At 41.1% G+C, this 18,658-nt stretch overlaps 1 protein-coding gene across 1 annotated transcript; it reads left to right on the forward strand.

The window, feature by feature from the left end:
- The first annotated feature begins 1,909 nt into the window (after positions 1 to 1,909).
- Positions 1,910 to 15,201, forward strand: LOC120564261 (troponin I, fast skeletal muscle-like). The gene is made up of 7 exons (XM_039809120.1): positions 1,910 to 2,046; positions 6,695 to 6,727; positions 8,422 to 8,458; positions 11,723 to 11,851; positions 12,805 to 12,894; positions 13,280 to 13,453; positions 14,819 to 15,201. The coding sequence occupies exons 2-7, from the start codon at positions 6,720 to 6,722 to the stop codon at positions 14,894 to 14,896; spliced, it is 516 nt and encodes a 171-aa protein (XP_039665054.1). The 5' UTR covers positions 1,910 to 2,046; positions 6,695 to 6,719; the 3' UTR covers positions 14,897 to 15,201.
- The last annotated feature ends 3,457 nt before the right edge of the window (positions 15,202 to 18,658 follow it).

Below are 18,658 nucleotides of genomic sequence, written 5' to 3' on the forward strand. Positions count from 1 at the left end.
AAATCCTTCTACTGGTGTCTTTAGAATTATTACTTTGTTTTTAAAGTACTTAAAGCCAATAGTGCAAGAACATTTTGAACTAAATATTGATTCATATCTAAACATATAATATATTCGTAGTAAATATCTCAATCTTATGAACCAACTGTGCAACATCTTGTTTAAGTACAAATCAACTTCTTTTAAAATGTTGTCTAGAAATTACTTTGAGTGTCTTTGAAGGAATAAGTTGACATTTTGGGAAATATGTTTATTGCTGTTTTTTTGAGAGTGAGATCAGGATCAGGGGATGGCTATCAAATTGATGTCTGCTTAGCTTTAGCTTAGCATGAAGACTGGAAGCAGAGGGAAAGCTCACTGATTGGCGACTGCCCAGGTCCGACGGCTCATCATTTTGACAGTTCGGAAAATGTCCCATTGGACTCAAAGCCCATTAGTCTTACAGCCCGTTATCCCAAAAACAACAACTAGACCACTGCTCTGAAGTTTTGGGCGGGGGTTTAAGCGTCCTTTTTTAAGAAAATGTTACGTTTTTCGTGTCTTTATGTGTCTCTTTTTGGTCATTTTTTGTTTTCTTTGGGGTTGTTTTGGGTCTCTGTGGTCATTTAGCGTCTTTTTTTATTCAGTTTGGGTCTCTTTGTGGTAGTTTTGCGTCTCTTTTTGACATCATTTTGGACCGTTATCACCATATCTGTGTCTAAAACATTGGAAAAGCTAGAGCAGATAATAAATAAATAATACTCAAAAAGCTTAAATACAAAACTCAAAGCTAAAGAAGTCCACTGGGGACAAACTGCAATTATTAGATTTTAAATTTGTTTTAGTTACATTCATTACCTAAAGCTAATAATGGCAGGAAAACCCTGGAGTTGTTGCAGTCCATGGACTCCCGCTTTACAGACTTCACCATTGCTCAATTCAACAGATCTGGCTTACCCGTTATGCAGATGATATACTCCTAAATTATAACGTATGACTTTCTATCTCTGTGTAATCCTAAAGGAAGACTTTTTATTTTGGCTGTTATTTAACTTTACTAGCTCTTCTCTGAACTCAGTTAAATAAACTAAAGGTAGATGTTAAGATGTGTAACATTAGCCTCCTGTTTGGGCAAAAATATATATTTTTTCCCGTTAATAATAATGTGCCGTCAGACCAATGACATGGCACCCATGTTGTATTCTGTCTGTACACAAACGGAAACGTTAAAACAACAGTTTGTGGTTTTAGGCGGAGTTGCGTGCTGGAACAATGTTTTGAGCAAAATAGTTCTAATACAAGAATTGATCTTTAGACAGAGCAAGTCTAGCTGTTTTCCCCTGCTTCCTTACTGTCCTTATGCTAAGCTAGGCTAACTGCACAAACACACAGACATTAGATTGATATCCATCTACTCATCTCACTCTCTTATTTCCCAAAAAACAAACAATCCAACAACAGAATAGGGGAAACAACAACACCTAATTCTAGAAAGCACTTAAAACAGCTGATTTGAGTTTGTATCTCTAATATCACGGATACAATGGAGGAGTATTTCCATTTGATGTGACCCAGTGGTTAAAAACATTGTCTTTGTGTTGATATTAAAGATATTGCTTCAACAACAACATCAAAGATACTTAAAGGGTATTTTCAGGTGGAAATCCATAAGAAGGGCTCGTTTTGAAGCTATTTTAATGACTTCTGGTTCAACTTTCAAGACTTTAGAAGTTAAATAGTGACAGAACGGCCTGAGTTTGTCCAGTTTATGTTTTACATATTCACCCCCACCCCCCATGTGAATCTGCATCTTGAAGCTTGAAGTCATCTCCCAGGGAGGGAGGGCTGCAGAGCGGGGCTGCATCGAGTGTATTTCAGGAGCTCGCTGGCCCATTGGTCTGCCCGGGAATCCATTTCCATAAAGAGGATCTGGGCATTTTGCTGAGGCATCGCAACCCACCATATATACCGTATTTCATTTTTCACTGTGTGGCTTTGGCAGTATTTCTTTTCTTCCACAAGTGTGTGGTGGTCCTCCTCCTCTTCTTCTTTTCCTCGTCTCTATAGGTGAGAAATCTTTACTTTGTCTCTGTTCTTTCAGCCTCTGTGAGCTTCTCTGAGAGAAGCATCTTTTATTTTCCACCAGAGAAGTTCAGAGCAGCCTCACATCAACCAGACTCTGTTTTCTAAAAAAATCCCTGTTTAAAACAGAGGATCATAGCCATCCGTCCCTCCACCTTTTGATCCTTCCTGGCATCCTGAACTCACTTTCTGCATGTTTGCCGGCGACATTTGACCTTTTTCTGACAAACTTAAATTTATGGGACCCGTTCAGCTGCACTGTGTCGTGTTTTACGGTCTTGGAGCTCGGTGTGAGAAACTCGCTGCGACCCAACAAAGTCTTTAACCTCTCGCACTAAAATACCAACGTGTCATCATGATCTCTGAATTATTGCTCAAATGTGATGCTTTAAAAGAGGTTTATTTTTTTTATTTTTTAAAGAGAGCAAATTTATTTATTAAAATACTTCACATTTGTGCCACTTTTTTTTGTGCAGGTCATGTCAAAATGTTGTTCTTTATTGGTTGTATTTTAAGACAACAACTGGTCTTTAATTGTCAGTTAATTGGTCATTAACACGGATATAAGTTCATTATTTATTTGTCTCAGTGTCTGCAGGATCAAGCAGCTGGTTGGTTTCTTATTTCTAGCATCATAGCTTCTAGATTTTTGAAATTTAAACTCCGAAGAAATGGAAATCTTACTCTTTAAGGTGGTAAATTTAAGCCTGTCGGTCCTGACAAGTCACTGTAAAACATTTAAGTATTAAAGGAAGTCAAAATTGATTAATTTAAGACCATTCAACCTGATTTGGAGTATGATCGAGCAGCTGGTTCAATTCTTTCTTATTTCTAGCAGCAAAAGCTTCTAAATTTCTGAAATTTAAACTCTGAAAAAATGGAAATTATACTTTTAAAGGTAATAAATTTAAGCCTGTTGGTCCTGACAAGTCACTGTAAAAAGTATGCAAGAAAATCAAAAAGAACCTCATTGATTCATTAAAGGATCATTCCACCTGATTTGGAGTTTATATTTTAACATTAAAACTGATTTATAGTTAAACATAATGATATAACACTGGAGAACTTCTTTAATTTAACCCTTCACCCGATCCGGCTGTAAACGCGCCGAGGCGCGACACCCGATGCCGACCGTCCCAGTTTAGTTTCCGTCGACGACGCTGCTCTTCAGCTGTGGCCTCAGATCGCGTTACGGCACAAATATTCCCGACCATCCGTCATCGCCGCAAGAAAATGCTGATCTCAGAGAAACTCACACTGACATCCTGATCTGAGCAACTACCAACAGTGGAAGAAGAAGTATCCAGATCATTTTACTCCAGTAAAAGTACTAATACCACACTGTAAAAACTGTTACAAGTGAAAGTCCTGCATTGATAATGTTACTTAAGTAAAAGTATGTAGGTATCATCAGGAAAATGTGCTTATAGTATTAAAAGTCTAAAGTGCTCGATGCAGAAAAAACCTCCAATTATAGAAACTGGAAACGATCCAAACAGTTGTGTGTTTAACCCTCTGAGGCCCGGCGAGTCCAACACTCCTACTTAAAAAGCAATATTACAAAATGTCATTTTAGACATTTATATACTATTTTATTCAGGGCTTCATTCGACGTTGGATCTGGAAACTTTTTTTTATTGACACCTCTTGTGTCACTATGACAAATTAATAATAAAAATAAAAATATATAAAAAAAATAAATTACTGTTTGTGTAGTGTTCAATGTTGTTATCTGTCTTGTTAGTCTACGTATGTTCCCCATTCAAGGTCCACAAAAACTCTATTTTCGATGCGTTTTGAGGTGAATTTTCAGGTAAGACAAAGGGGGGAGAGGGACAGAGGGAGGGGAGACAGAGGGGGGAGAGGGACAGAGGGAGGGGAGACAGAGGGGGGAGAGGGACAGAGGGAGGGGAGACAGAGGGGGGAGAGGGACAGAGGGAGGGGAGACAGAGGGGGAGAGTGATGGAGAGAGGGGCGACAGGGGGAGAGGGACAGAGGGAGGGAGACAGGGGGGAGGAGGACAGAGGGAGGGGAGACAGAGGGGGAGAGTGATGGAGAGAGGGGGGACAGAGGGGGAGAGGGACAGAGGGAGGGGGAGACAGGGGGAGAGGGACAGAGGGAGGGGTGACAGAGGGGGAGAGGGACAGAGGGAGGGAGACAGGGGAGAGGGACAGAGGGAGGGGAGACAGAGGGGGAGAGGGACAGAGGGAGGGGAGACAGGGGGGAGAGGGATGGAGAGAGGGGAGACAGAGGGGCAGAGGGAGGGAGACAGAGAGGGCGAGATGGACGGAGAGAGGGAGAGGAAAGGGAGAAGGGAGACAGAGGGAGACAGAGGAAAAGACAGGCACAGGGGGGGAGACAGAGGGGAGAAGAAGAGAGAGGGAAGGGAGAAGGACCAAGGGGGAGGAAGGAACAGGAAGGGGGGGGAGGGAGGGGAGATGAGCACAAGGAAAGAGAAAAAGGAAAGAAAAGAGAGGAAAGGGGAGGCACAGAACCGTGAGACTGCTGGGGCACCACACAGATCAGGAAATCAGTAATGGATAACAATGAATATATTTATATTATATAACAGAGGATAAAATGCAATAAATATAAATATGGAAAACTATAGGACCGTAAGCGTTTCCCCCCTCCTCCCGAAAGAAATGCATCACATAATCAGCACTGAAGGATAGGGGGCCGCATTTTCAAATATGGCGACCTTCACCAAATGCGATTTCCAGCAGAAAATATGCGGCCCGCACGAAAACCCCGCGAATGGAAAGAACCATACATATATCTTAGCAGAAAGTTGAAAAATGTTGCCTTTACTTCACACAAGAGCAGCCGTTTCCCCTGTTGCCATGGGAACGTTATTAAGTGACGTAATTACGCGATGTGAACATCATCGAAAAGTTTAATTTGACATGTTGTACTTTGAGTCTCTTAAGTTGGTATCCAATAAGAAAGCTATCTTAATATCTCATGTCTACTCAAATCTCTTTGTTTAAGTGCTCCTGCTTCTATATTATATATATATATATATATATATATATATATATATATATATATATATTATATATATATATATATATATATATATATATATATATATATATTATATTATTATATATTATTAACGATTTTTGAAAGTCTGTCTCTTTTGTCTCTTTTATTTCCCTCTGTTTAGACTATTACTTTTATTTTTACTTTAATATTATATTATTTGTATATATTTTTGTATCTTATTTGTTTACTTATTGCAGTGACTGAATATCTTTAAACTATTTTTGGAAATTAAGTTTAAAAAAAGCAGGGTGTTGGGGGGGTAATCACTTTTTTTTTCTCTTTTTCATCAAACCACAGTTTTTGCAAGTTCCCTCAATTTCATCGCATAAAATTGCATAAATATCATATAGCATATTCCATCGCATTTTTTAAGAAAAAGTGCCGCATAATCAAGGATTTTTGCACGCAACAATCACAAAAAAACTCTGTGTTTTTCTGGAAGGACTGTGTAATTACTTGTCCTCTGTCACTAACAGACACATTCGCAAACTCTGGCATAAAAGCATTAAAATTGATTAAAAAATAATTAATTATTTGTATTATTATTATAATTTTCAGGGGGCTGAGATGAAATTCAGGGGGTGCTTGAGCCCCCCTAAAAAGGGTCTAAAATCGCCACTGATGAGACGTCCTTTTCTCTGAAGCGTTGTTTTCACAAGAGATTTGAGAAATATTTTTGCACTTTACGGCCCAATTATCTCTTTATACTTTGCTCTGGAGCAATTATGTTGTATCACTAAAGGGTGTAATTTCCACTGGAGCACACAGAGCAGTGTGTGTGTGTGTGTGTGTGTGTGTGTGTGTGTGTGTGTGTGTGTGTGTTTGTGTTTGTGTGTGTGTGATTATGATCAACTTAATTATCTCCTGGATTTTTGCATCACCATAGTCCCTCTAAATGTGTGTAGAAATGCAGAAAATGGGATTCAAATCAAAGCAGGTGTGTGTGTGTGTGTGTGTTAGTGTGTGTGTGTGTGTCCCACTTCTCAAACCAAAGTAACACCCTTGGGCGTCACAAACATACGGGGATCAGTTATCTGCAAAAACCTTAAAAAGGTAAATTTAAGACGATATCTGAAAATGCCCTTAGACCTCAGAGGGTTAATGGTCTCATCATCTCAGCTGGACTTGTAGTCCGTTAAATTGTCGGCTAGTTTACTTTAGAATCAAACATCAGATTTATAAACTACATGTGTTCTGTGTGCAGGAATCTGAATGTGTAAAGTAACTAGTAACTAAAGTAACTAGTAACTAAAGCTGTAACAGATGAATGTAGCGGAGTAACTAAAGTAACTAGTAACTAAAGCTGTAACAGATGAATGTAGCGGAGTATCTAAAGTAACTAGTAACTAAAGCTGTAACAGATGAATGTAGTGGAGTAACTAAAGTAACTAGTAACGAAAGCTGGAACAGATGAATGTAGCGGAGTATCTAAAGTAACTAGTAACTAAAGCTGGAACAGATGAATGTAGCGGAGTAACTAAAGTAACTAGTAACTAAAGCTGTAACAGATGAATGTAGCGGACACTGAAATGTTTCTTCCGCTTAATGTTTCCTAACGTCTGTTCTCTTGTGTGTCTCCATTCAGGTTGTGACGCGCAAAAAACACCAAGATGTCTGAGTAAGTGTGAACAACTTCCACCTTAACCTGATCCATCAGGTTCAGATTAGACCTGATCCATCAGGTTCAGATTGGAGCTGATCCATCAGGTTCAGATTGGAGCTGATCCATCAGGTTCAGATTAGAGCTGATCCATCAGGTTCAGATTGGAGCTGATCCATCAGGTTCAGATTAGAGCTGATCCATCAGGTTTAGATTAGAGCTGATCCATCAGGTTTAGATTAGAGCTGATCCATCAGGTTCAGATTAGATCTGATCCATCAGGTTCAGATTAGATCTGATCCATCAGGTTCAGATTAGAGCTGATCCATCAGGTTCAGATTAGAGCTGATCCATCAGGTTTAGATTAGAGCTGATTCATCAGGTTTAGATTAGAGCTGATCCATCAGGTTTAGATTAGAGCTGATCCATCAGGTTTAGATTAGAGCTGATCCATCAGGTTCAGATTAGATCTGATCCATCAGGTTCAGATTAGATCTGATCCATCAGGTTCAGATTAGAGCTGATCCATCAGGTTCAGATTAGACCTGATCCATCAGGTTTAGATTGGAGCTGATCCATCAGGTTCAGATTGGAGCTGATCCATCAGGTTCAGATTAGACCTGATCCATCAGGTTTAGATTGGAGCTGATCCATCAGGTTTAGATTGGAGCTGATCCATCAGGTTTAGATTAGAGCTGATCCATCAGGTTTAGATTAGAGCTGATCCATCAGGTTTAGATTAGAGCTGATCCATTAGGTTCAGATTAGAGCTGATCCATCAGGTTTAGTTTGATCAGCTGTTGATCCGTGCAGGACTTCACTGTGAGCGGACTGTTTAGAGACCATGTGACTGTTTAGAGACCATGTGACTGTTTAGAGACCATGTGACTGTTTAGAGACCATGTGACCAGCAGGTAACGTTAACTGGTCCCTATACGCAAACAACGTCACATCATAAATGATAGGGGAACCCAGCAACGGCGATTATGAGATTTTCCTCCATTTTTCCTCCACATCGTATGTTTCTCCGGAATCAGCCAGTGCGAAGGACGTCTATTCTGATTGGTTGCTGCCGTTTGCCGCTGCACCGCGTCATAACTCATTACCATAAAGTTGACCAAAGTTCAACTTTCCGATTAACGCTCTAGACGCTCAAAACGCCCAAAACGCGACGCCGACAGATTTGACGCTCCTTGAAGCTGAGAGAAGCTTCCGTTGAAAATTAATGACTTCCGGTATCTTTAGAAGCTCAAGTCGGCTGTCGTGTGTACGTACAGTAAGGAGCGACTACGGTAGAGAGTAGTATGTAAGGCCGAAATTCTGCATAAGGAGGTTGGTTGGGGGGTTGGATGTGTCAAACAACACAGGACTTTCACCCAGGAGTTCGTGTCCCACATGTCAAGTTTGCTAAAGTCAAGTTTCCATCCCGTTCTTCCCACGTGTCACAGAACCGTCAGCAAGACCTTTTCCTGAACCCGACCGTCCCGTCCTGAGTTTACAGTTTATTTTGACAGCATAATCCTGATACTAGGACAGAAATCTGGTTATTTCAGGATACTGACTCAAAACTCATTTAAAAAAAAATTTGAACTGCATTTGGGAAAATGTCATAATATGTTGCATCAAGATGGATGTTTTTACTTGTAAGAAAAGCATGACTTTCCGAGTTACTGAGTGTATGATAATGTTGTTCTGACTTCCTCCCAAAACAGGAAAAAGATGACTTCAAGCCGCAGGCATCACCTGAAGGTAACTCAAAAAACCTTAACTTAAAAAGTCTGTGTACGAATTAAAGGGGCATTTCTTAAAGTCCTGGATAAAAATAAGTATTTTCCGAGGCTTGTCTTGAACATATTTGATAAAAATAAGGTTTTCCCGAGGCTTGTCTTGAACATATTTGATATAAATAAGGTTTTTCCGAGGCTTGTCTTGAACATATTTGATATAAATAAGGTTTTTCGAGGCTTGTCTTGAACATATTTGATAAAAATAAGGTTATTCCGAGGCTTGTCTTGAACATATTTGATAAAAATAAGGTTTTCCCGAGGCTTGTCTTGAACATATTTGATAAAAATAAGGTTTTCCCGAGGCTTGTCTTGAACATATTTGATATAAATAAGGTTTTTCCGAGGCTTGTCTTGAACATATTTGATAAAAATAAGGTTTTCCTGAGGCTTGTCTTGAACATATTTGATAAAAATATGTTTTTTCCGAGGCTTGTCTTGAACATATTTGATAAAAATATGTTTTTTCCGAGGCTTGTCTTGAACATATTTGATAAAAATAAGGTTTTCCCGAGGCTTGTCTTGAACATATTTGATAAAAATAAGGTTTTTCCGAGGCTTGTCTTGAACATATTTGATAAAAATAAGGTTTTTCCCGAGGCTTGTCTTGAACATATTTGATAAAAATATGTTTTTTCCGAGGCTTGTCTTGAACATATTTGATAACAATAAGGTTTTTCCGAGGCTTGTCTTGAACATATTTGATAAAAATAAGGTTATTCCGAGGCTTGTCTTGAACATATTTGATAACAATAAGGTTTTTCCGAGGCTTGTCTTGAACATATTTGATAAAAATAAGGTTATTCCGAGGCTTGTCTTGAACATATTTGATAAAAATAAGGTTATTCCGAGGCTTGTCTTGAACATATTTGATAAAAATAAGGTTTTCCCGAGGCTTGTCTTGAACATATTTGATATAAATAAGGTTTTTCCGAGGCTTGTCTTGAACATATTTGATAAAAATAAGTATTTTCCGAGTATGTACCGAGTCAACAGTTCTCTGGGATATGTTTTCATGCTAATGTGTCTCTAGCTTGAAACAAGCTACCGCAAACCGGTGATTAGCTGCTAACGCTAGCTTTCGGGGCAGAGGGTAAATCGCTATTTTATACCACTAACAAGGCTCAAAATAGCACCACACTTCCACGGTAGTTCGACTGGTCGTGACTGTTTTCCAAGATGGTGCCCGCATGTAAACATGAATGCTACTGTCTTTCTAAACTATCTTTGTAATAAACTGTCTGTACAGTTACAAAGTTCTCAATGCTTGGGTTTACATATATTTACACTCATTATGCTAGGGTGGAAGTGTGGTGATATTTTAAGCCTTGTTAGTGCTATAGAAATAGTGATTTACCCTCTGCCCCGAAAGCTAGCGTTAGCAGCTAACCATCGGTTTTGTGGTAGCTTGTTTCAAGCTAGAGACACATTAGATTAGCATGAAAACATGTCCCAGAGAACGATCAACTCGGTACCCATATGTTATTAACCCCTAGGTTCATTTTGTGCAGGAATTGTCCTTTAAGTGTTTTAAAATCACTTTACAAACTTTTTCGACACTTTAGTCCCTTTTCCTGACGTTTTTGTCACATTTTTCCAAGGTTTTTGTCACATTTTCTGATGTTTTTTCAGCTTTTTTCTGGGTTTTTCCCCACGTTTTTGAAGCTTTTTCCAAAATTTCTGTCACTTTTTTCAACGTTCTTTTATCAACTGTTTTTCAAATGCTATAAAATCAAATAAAATTCAATGAAAGTAGTGAACTCAAGAGCGTTGTATGGATCCATCCAAGTTATTATTTTTTTGACAACTAGTTTTGAAAGAAACCCAAATTTCTGATGTAAAAACTTTTTGAAAATGGGTCAAACCGGAGGGTTCAGGCATCCAACCCGTACGTTTCGATGCTTAACCCCCCAGGTGTCCTCGGGTCAAATTTGACCCATTTTCAAAAAGTTTCTATATCAGAAATTTGCGTTTTTCCTTCAGTCAAATTGTCAAAAAAAATAACCTGGATGGTTCCTTACAACACTCTTCACAAGTAAAATAAATGATCAGTTCACTACTTTCATTGAATTTGGGTGTTTTAGTCAATTTTATTAGCCTCGTGAGAGCGTCCTGATCTGGCGAGCTCCAGTTTTCCACTCACAGATCAGTCTGGCATCTTGAGATAGAGAAAATTTGGAGCCGTTCGCCAAACGACCGACCAATCAGCGTTGGTTGTGAGGCGGGTTTAGGTGTGACCCAACGAGAAGCGACCGTTCAGTCCAAACAATGTGGCAGCTTCCACGGATGAGATGAGCGTAGCTATCGCAGCAAGTTTTATCCAAATTAGAAAGTATTCCTTCATTGAAAGAAGAGCAAAAAAATAGCACTGGAGGCTTTTCTCGGAGGAAAAGATGTTTTTGCTCTTCTCCCGACTGGTTTCGGCAAGAGATTGATCTGATTGGTTGATTTGGCCCGTCTATCACCAACTATAGGTGGTGATTGACAGATAGTTTATCCAATCAGCTAACCAGGATTTTCACCCCTTCCCAAAAGTTCTCCAACTGAAAGTTCCCAGATGGATATGCCGAGCAAATGCGAAGCGATCCATCTGTTGGAGTCAGGTTACAATTTTATAGCTTTTTAAATTTTTTTTATAAAAGAAAATTGAAAAAAGTGAGAAAAATGTCGTGAAAAAAGCTTCAAAACATGGGGGGAAAAACAAAACACATCAAATAAAGTGCAGAAAAATCGATAAAGACATTGAAAAATGTGAGAAAAATGTCGTAAAAGCTTGAAAAACACCGGGAAAATTGACAAATGTCTAAAAGTGATAAAAACATCAGGAAAAGCGACAACAGCTATAGTGACGACAAAAACAAAACAAAAAAAAAGTTATAATTTGAAATTTTGAACCAGAAAAATGAAAAGTTGCAGGAAGGTCGACAGGAAGACAACCCAAGGCTTGATAGGTTTGTGATTATGCGGGTGACTTGTTGCGGTCCCAGCATCACCTCTCGGTGTGTAAGACCTCTTCCTGACTTGTTGCGGTCCCAGCATCAGATCTCGTGTGTAAGACCTCTTCCTGACTTGTTGCGGTCCCAGCATCAGATCTCGGTGTGTAAGACCTCTTCCTGACTTGTTGCGGTCCCAGCATCAGATCTCGGTGTGTAAGACCTCTTCCTGACTTGTTGCGGTCCCAGCATCACCTCTCGGTGTGTAAGACCTGTTCCTGTTGGTCCTCCTGCAGAGTCTGATCCTGGCCATCGCTGCAGGATGGCTGGAGCAGGAGAAGAAGGAACTGGTCGCGGCCAAGGACGCCTACATGTCCGAGAACTGTCCTGCACCGACGATGAGCGGAGACCACGCCGCCCTCATGGTGAGACCCCCCCACACACACACACACACACACACTGGTTCAATAGTCAATAAGCATCGAACGAATGCGTCCAGAAAGTTCAATAATGTTTTTTAAACTGATCTTATGTTTTACGATCAATCTTGACCTGAAGTTAGTAAAGCTGACAGGGTGCAGAAGAAAGTAGATCCCTCTGAAATATAGCAAAGGGTTAGATAGAGAGGTAGAGAGAGAGAGAGATAGAGAGTTAGATAGATAGATAGATAGATAGATAGATAGATAGGTATTAGTACTTCTTCCACTGCTGCTACACATTACTCATACTATAAAGACACATTTTACCCATAGTATGAATAAATACATAAAAAAATAGAAAGATAGGGAGCATTACACTACTGAAATGAATACTATAAGCTATAAACTTACTTAAAATTTCACTGCAGAGGTGTTTGGTAACGGGGGTTTAGAAAGGTGGGTTTGGCGGGGTGGGGGGCCCCTCTGGGGGCGCGAGGTGTTTAAAAAGGGGGGGGTTCGGTTGTTTTTGGTGTTTTGGGGGCCACCTGTAGGGGGATCTAACATGGCCAGTGGGCGGTCAGGTCACTGTGGAGCTCTATAGGTCCACCTGTAGGGGATCTAACATGGCCAGTGGGCTGTCAGGTCACTGTGGAGCTCTATAGGTCCACCTGTAGGGGATCTAACATGGCTAGTGGGCGGACAGGTCACTGTGGAGCTCTATAGGTCCACCTGTAGGGGATCTAACATGGCCAGTGGGCGGTCAGGTCACTGTGGAGCTCTATAGGTCCACCTGTAGGGGATCTAACATGGCCAGTGGGCGGTCAGGTCACTGTGGAGCTCTATAGGTCCACCTGTAGGGGATCTAACATGGCCAGTGGGCGGTCAGGTCACTGTGGAGCTCTATAGGTCCACCTGTAGGGGATCTAACATGGCCAATGGGTGTGTTTGTGTGTCGGCAGGAAATCTGCAAGAAGATCAACGCCCAGATCGATAAGATTGATGAGGAGAGGTATGACATCGAGGCCAAAGTGCAGAAGGCCGACAAAGAGGTAAACGCCATTAACAGCCAGGACACTGTACAGATAGAGTAGGTCTACACCACACTCTATACTATAATTTACAGAGACCCAACAATTCCCCCCAAGAGCAAGCATTTGGTGCGATAGCGGCGAGGAAAAACTTCCTTTCAACAGGGAGAAACCTCAGGACATACAGAGACACTAATACACATATACACAGTTATAGAGATAGACAGAAATACAGAGACACTGATACAGATATACAGAGACACTGATACAGATATACAGAGACACTGATACAGATATACAGAGATATGATTCATAATAATTATAGCATTTGGTATGATGAACAGTGGCAGTTAAAGTACCAATAAAGATAATAGAAGTATAATTAAAAACTAATTCCTCATCACAGATTGAAGACCTGAAGATCAAAGTGGTGGATCTGGCCGGAGTGAAGAAACCCGCCCTGAAGAAAGTGCGTATGTCGGCTGACACCATGCTGAAGGCTCTGCTGGGCTCCAAACACACAGTCAACATGGACCTCAGGGCCAACCTGAAGCAGGTCAAGAAGGAGTCCAAAGAGGAGGTGAGCTCACCGTATTATTTCTATCGTTTAGCTCCGGAAGTGGGGGTCAGCAACCTTAGGATCACTGCCCAACCAATGGCACACTGGCAATACGTTTGCCAGTGTGCAAAGTTTTGTTTTGGAAATGTCCCAATCCACATGCCAAAAGACTTCTTCTTCTTGCCTGTTATTCACCAAGGGGGGGTAAGCTTCGCTTCAGAACTTCAACCTCCTATGGCGCCATGTTGATGCTACAAAGCCTTCACCTCCCGTTAGCATCCCATTGACTCCCATTCATTTTGGCGCCACTTTGACAGCGAATAACTTTACATCTGAAGCGTTTAAAGACTCTATTTGTCCGTTGTTTATTTCTAAAGAAACACGACGATGTATAAAAGGCTCCATTACCTTGTACCTCACGTTATGGCTCCGTAGCAGACGCTTTTATAAAAATAGGCTAACGATTGGGTCATAACCACGAGACTTACTGTCACACAGTAGAGGAATTACCGTATAGTACAGGAGAAGCTCACAGGCAGTTTGGACTTACATTAGCTGTTTAAGTTTAATTACTAATGTTAACTAGCATTTAGTTAGCAATAATTAGCCTGTGTCTATGTTATCTCCTTAGCTTATACACGCTGTTTTCACGGATGGGATCAACCTGCTTTCCACTATTGCACGCTAGTGAGCTCGCCACCAGTTTCTCTTCACTGACCAATGACGAACAAAGAAAACAGATGGCTTTATCTGATTGGACCAATGCATCACGTGGGGCTAGCTGCTCCCGAATTTCAAAACCGACCATAATGGCGACTCGTTTGGAATACAGTCTCGTATTTTACGATAATAGTTCACCGAAACCTGTTTCTGAAAACATTTTAAGCGAGATATAGGCCGTGCAGTTGCTGAATCTGTCTTCATTTCAGATCGACAACGGTCAGTTTAAAATAATTTCGTCAGCTTTTGAGAGGTGCCGGCCGCTCCTCATTTGCATAAAGTTGCCTGGATTCAACCTTATGCAAATGAGCAGCGGGGCGACTCGATGCCCCGCTTCTCCAAAGTCCCCGCGACGCTCCCAGAATGCATTGCACGTAGTAGTGTAGATGTAGACTAATTTGTGTCAGTTTAGGGGTCCTTCAGGTGAAAAGGTTTGGGAATCACTGACATCACTTTGGCAGAAAAGGGCTTCCATACTTCTGGAACACATTTGTTGGACATAAAATGTCTTTTTGTGTGAGAAATAACACGAAGCAGAAGTTGTAAAAATAATAGTTTTCTAGTCTACATAAATCCAAATCTTATAACATCCCTGAACTGTATGTTTTATTTTTTCTTCCAAAACGTGATAGTGATTGTAATAAGTGTGTTTGTTCTCCTCTGCAGCCGACTGAAGCCGCAGGCGACTGGCGTAAGAATGTGGAAGGAAAGGCTGACAGGAAGAAGATGTTTGAGACTTCCTAAACGTATCGCTGCTGTTTGTCTTATTTTTTTTTGTCTGTTTATATGAACTCCACGTGTCTTATATGTGTTGGTTGAACCAGGCGGTCTGGTTTTAATGTTTTCGGGTTAGCATGTCTGAGAGAAGTCGCCCTGCAGGAAAAGTTGAAGCTTTTTGAGGATTTTAACTGTCTTAATGGGGGGGGGTCGGAGGAAATTCCCACACCAACACACAACACCATGTCTTAAAACTCCACACATTCAGGGAAACATTCACGCAAACTCACCCACGTTGAAGAAACAATAAAGTCAAATGTGGAAGAAAATGAGTGTGGATTTATTTTTGTGTCTTCATTTGCCTTGTTTCTATTTGCAGAACTGACACCAGGATGTCAAAAAAAAGTGTGCTGAACCGCCCGAGTTAATGTTTTGATCAGTAACGTATTTTATATGTGGTGTTAGGGCTCTTGCGCACTGCCTGCGTGGCGTGGAGCGTGGCGTTTTCTAGGTCTTTTCACACCAGAAACGTGTCTGACGCGGCGCTGCTGCTGCTGCTAGCCTTGTCTGTAGGCTACACATGGATGTTTCCCATTGATAAAATGAAATGTTAAACATAAATATATACTGGTCTGATTACAGCAAAGACAACATTGGCAGTATTGATGGCAAAATAGGCTCCAGAATATTTCCTTCTGTATTGACAGGTGCAATATTAGAAAATGGATAATTATTATTATTTATTTTTTTAAGTACATTTATATATCTGCATTTATGTCAGAAACCTCGAGACTTTCAAACATCAACATGTCATTTATTAATATGTATTAGTGTCTAAATGACATATAAACATCTTTTCCTATTCTATGTTGCCTGGAAACGCTTCCAACACGCTGGCGTGTTGCGTGAAAAATAGCCGTCGGTTCTATTTCCAGCAGGCACGCGTTTTTGACGCGGCTCGAGCGGCTGAGACGTGCGTGTCACTCAGGCAGTGTGCAAGCTCTGACCTGTTACCATGGGAGCCGAATTACAAACGGACACGCCACGCAGCTTACACGCTCACGCCACGCAGGCAGTGTGCAGGAGGACTTATACAGTTTGATAACCTGACACTCCACATGGTTTGTTAACATCTGAGAAGCCGTCATGGACCTTTCTCACAGCAGACATGTTGACTTGTCATATAAGGAAAAGCACAGCTGAGATTAATCACCTTAACGATGGCTCAGTTCCATCAAGTGTCCCAGTAAGATATTTCAGTGAGTCAGCATGCACAATACCAGGGCCTCTCCTAAGTGGAATGCAGCCATCATTAATGGTTTAATACCAGGGTCTCTCCTAAGTGGAATGCAGCCATCATTAATGGTTTAATACCAGGGTCTCTCCTAAGTGGAATGCAGCCATCAGTAATGGTTTAATACCAGGATCTCTCCTAAGTGGAATGCAGCCATCAGTAATGGTTTAATACCAGGGTCTCTCCTAAGTGGAATGCAGCCATCAGTAATGGTTTAATACCAGGGTCTCTCCTAAGTGGAATGCAGCCATCAGTAATGGTTTAATACCAGGGTCTCTCCTAAGTGGAATGCAGCCATCATTAATGGTTTAATACCAGGGTCTCTCCTAAGTGGAATGCAGCCATCAGTAATGGTTTAATACCAGGACCTCTCCTAAGTGGAATGCAGCCATCAGTAATGGTTTAATACCAGGACCTCTCCTAAGTGGAATGCAGCCATCATTAATGGTTTAATACCAGGGTCTCTCCTAAGTGGAATGCAGCCATCATTAATGGTTTAATACCAGGACCTCTCCTAAGTGGAATGCAGCCATCATTAATGGTTTAATACCAGGACCTCTCCTAAGTGGAATGCAGCCATCATTAATGGTTTAATACCAGGGTCTCTCCTAAGTGGAATGCAGCCATCAGTAATGGTTTAATACCAGGGCCTCTCCTAAGTGGAATGCAGCCATCAGTAATGGTTTAATACCAGGGTCTCTCCTAAGTGGAATGCAGCCATCAGTAATGGTTTAATACCAGGACCTCCCCTAAGTGGAATGCAGCCATCAGTAATGGTTTAATACCAGGACCTCTCCTAAGTGGAATGCAGCCATCATTAATGGTTTAATAACCAGGGTCTCTCCTAAGTGGAATGCTGCCATCATTAATGGTTTAATACCAGGACCTCTCCTAAGTGGAATGCAGCCATCATTAATGGTTTAATACCAGGACCTCTCCTAAGTGGAATGCAGCCATCATTAATGGTTTAATACCAGGGTCTCTCCTAAGTGGAATGCTGCCATCATTAATGGTTTAATACCAGGACCTCTCCTAAGTGGAATGCTGCCATCATTAATGGTTTAATACCAGGGTCTCTCCTAAGTGGAATGCAGCCATCATTAATGGTTTAATACCAGGGTCTCTCCTAAGTGGAATGCTGCCATCATTAATGGTTTAATACCAGGGTCTCTCCTAAAGTGGAATGCAGCCATCATTAATGGTTTAATACCAGGGTCTCTCCTAAGTGGAATGCAGCCATCATTAATGGTTTAATACCAGGACCTCTCCTAAGTGGAATGCTGCCATCATTAATGGTTTAATACCAGGGTCTCTCCTAAGTGGAATGCAGCCATCAGTAATGGTTTAATACCAGGACCTCTCCTAAGTGGAATGCAGCCATCATTAATGGTTTAATACCAGGGCCTCTCCTAAGTGGAATGCAGCCATCAGTAATGGTTTAATACCAGGGCCTCTCCTAAGTGGAATGCAGCCATCATTAATGGTTTAATACCAGGACCTCTCCTAAGTGGAATGCAGCCATCAGTAATGGTTTAATACCCGGGCGCCTCTCCTAAGTGGAATGCAGCCATCAGTAATGGTTTAATACCAGGACCTCTCTAGAGGGAATGCAGCCATCAGTAATGGTTTAATACCAGGACCTCTCCTAAGTGGAATGCAGCCATCATTAATGGTTTAATACCAGGGCCTCTCCTAAGTGGAATGCAGCCATCAGTAATGGTTTAATACCAGGGCCTCTCCTAAGTGGAATGCAGCCATCAGTAATGGTTTAATACCAGGGTCTCTCCTAAGTGGAATGCAGCCATCAGTAATGGGTTTGAATACACCTGTGCTTTTCCTACTATGACAGGTCAACATGTCTGCCGTGAAAAAGGTCTATTGGCAACTGTTTTGGGAAAGGGCGGGCACTTTCAAAAGATTTACCTGGCAGGTGATTGGATGAACCATCCATCTGTCATGTCCGGCATCGTTGTTGTTGAACGTTGGCAGCTGTCACACACACCTAAACCACGGCCGAAGCTGCAGGTAGCGTCTCGTCGGACGCCGGTTGGTTCGGTCCGCTGCTGTTCGAACACAAACACGTTTACTTTAAAGGAGCACGGCGAATTATTGGGACTTTAGCTTATTCACCATATCCCCCGGAGTCAGTTATTTTATTCTCAAATTGTATACATGTTGTACATTGTTTTCATACCTTCTGTGTGTATGTTCTCAGGCGTAGATCTCACTCAAAAACATGAAAGACAGCCTATTCCCCAAAAAAAGGTAAAAAATTAACCGTTCAGGGGCTCAAAACATGTTTATATTATATATATTCTTAGGGCTTTCGTTTCTCCAAAAGTTGAATATGTCTCAACTTTATTAGAGCATTGAAGAAAAAAACTAAACGAATATGAGAATCCCAAAATTGAATATCGAACACCTAGCCATAAAACAAATATCCGTATAGTCGGATATTCGGATCCAGCACACACAAAAACACACACACACCAATA

Source organism: Perca fluviatilis, chromosome 8 (assembly GCF_010015445.1).
Source record: "Perca fluviatilis chromosome 8, GENO_Pfluv_1.0, whole genome shotgun sequence".
Classification (NCBI taxonomy): Eukaryota; Metazoa; Chordata; class Actinopteri; order Perciformes; family Percidae; genus Perca; species Perca fluviatilis.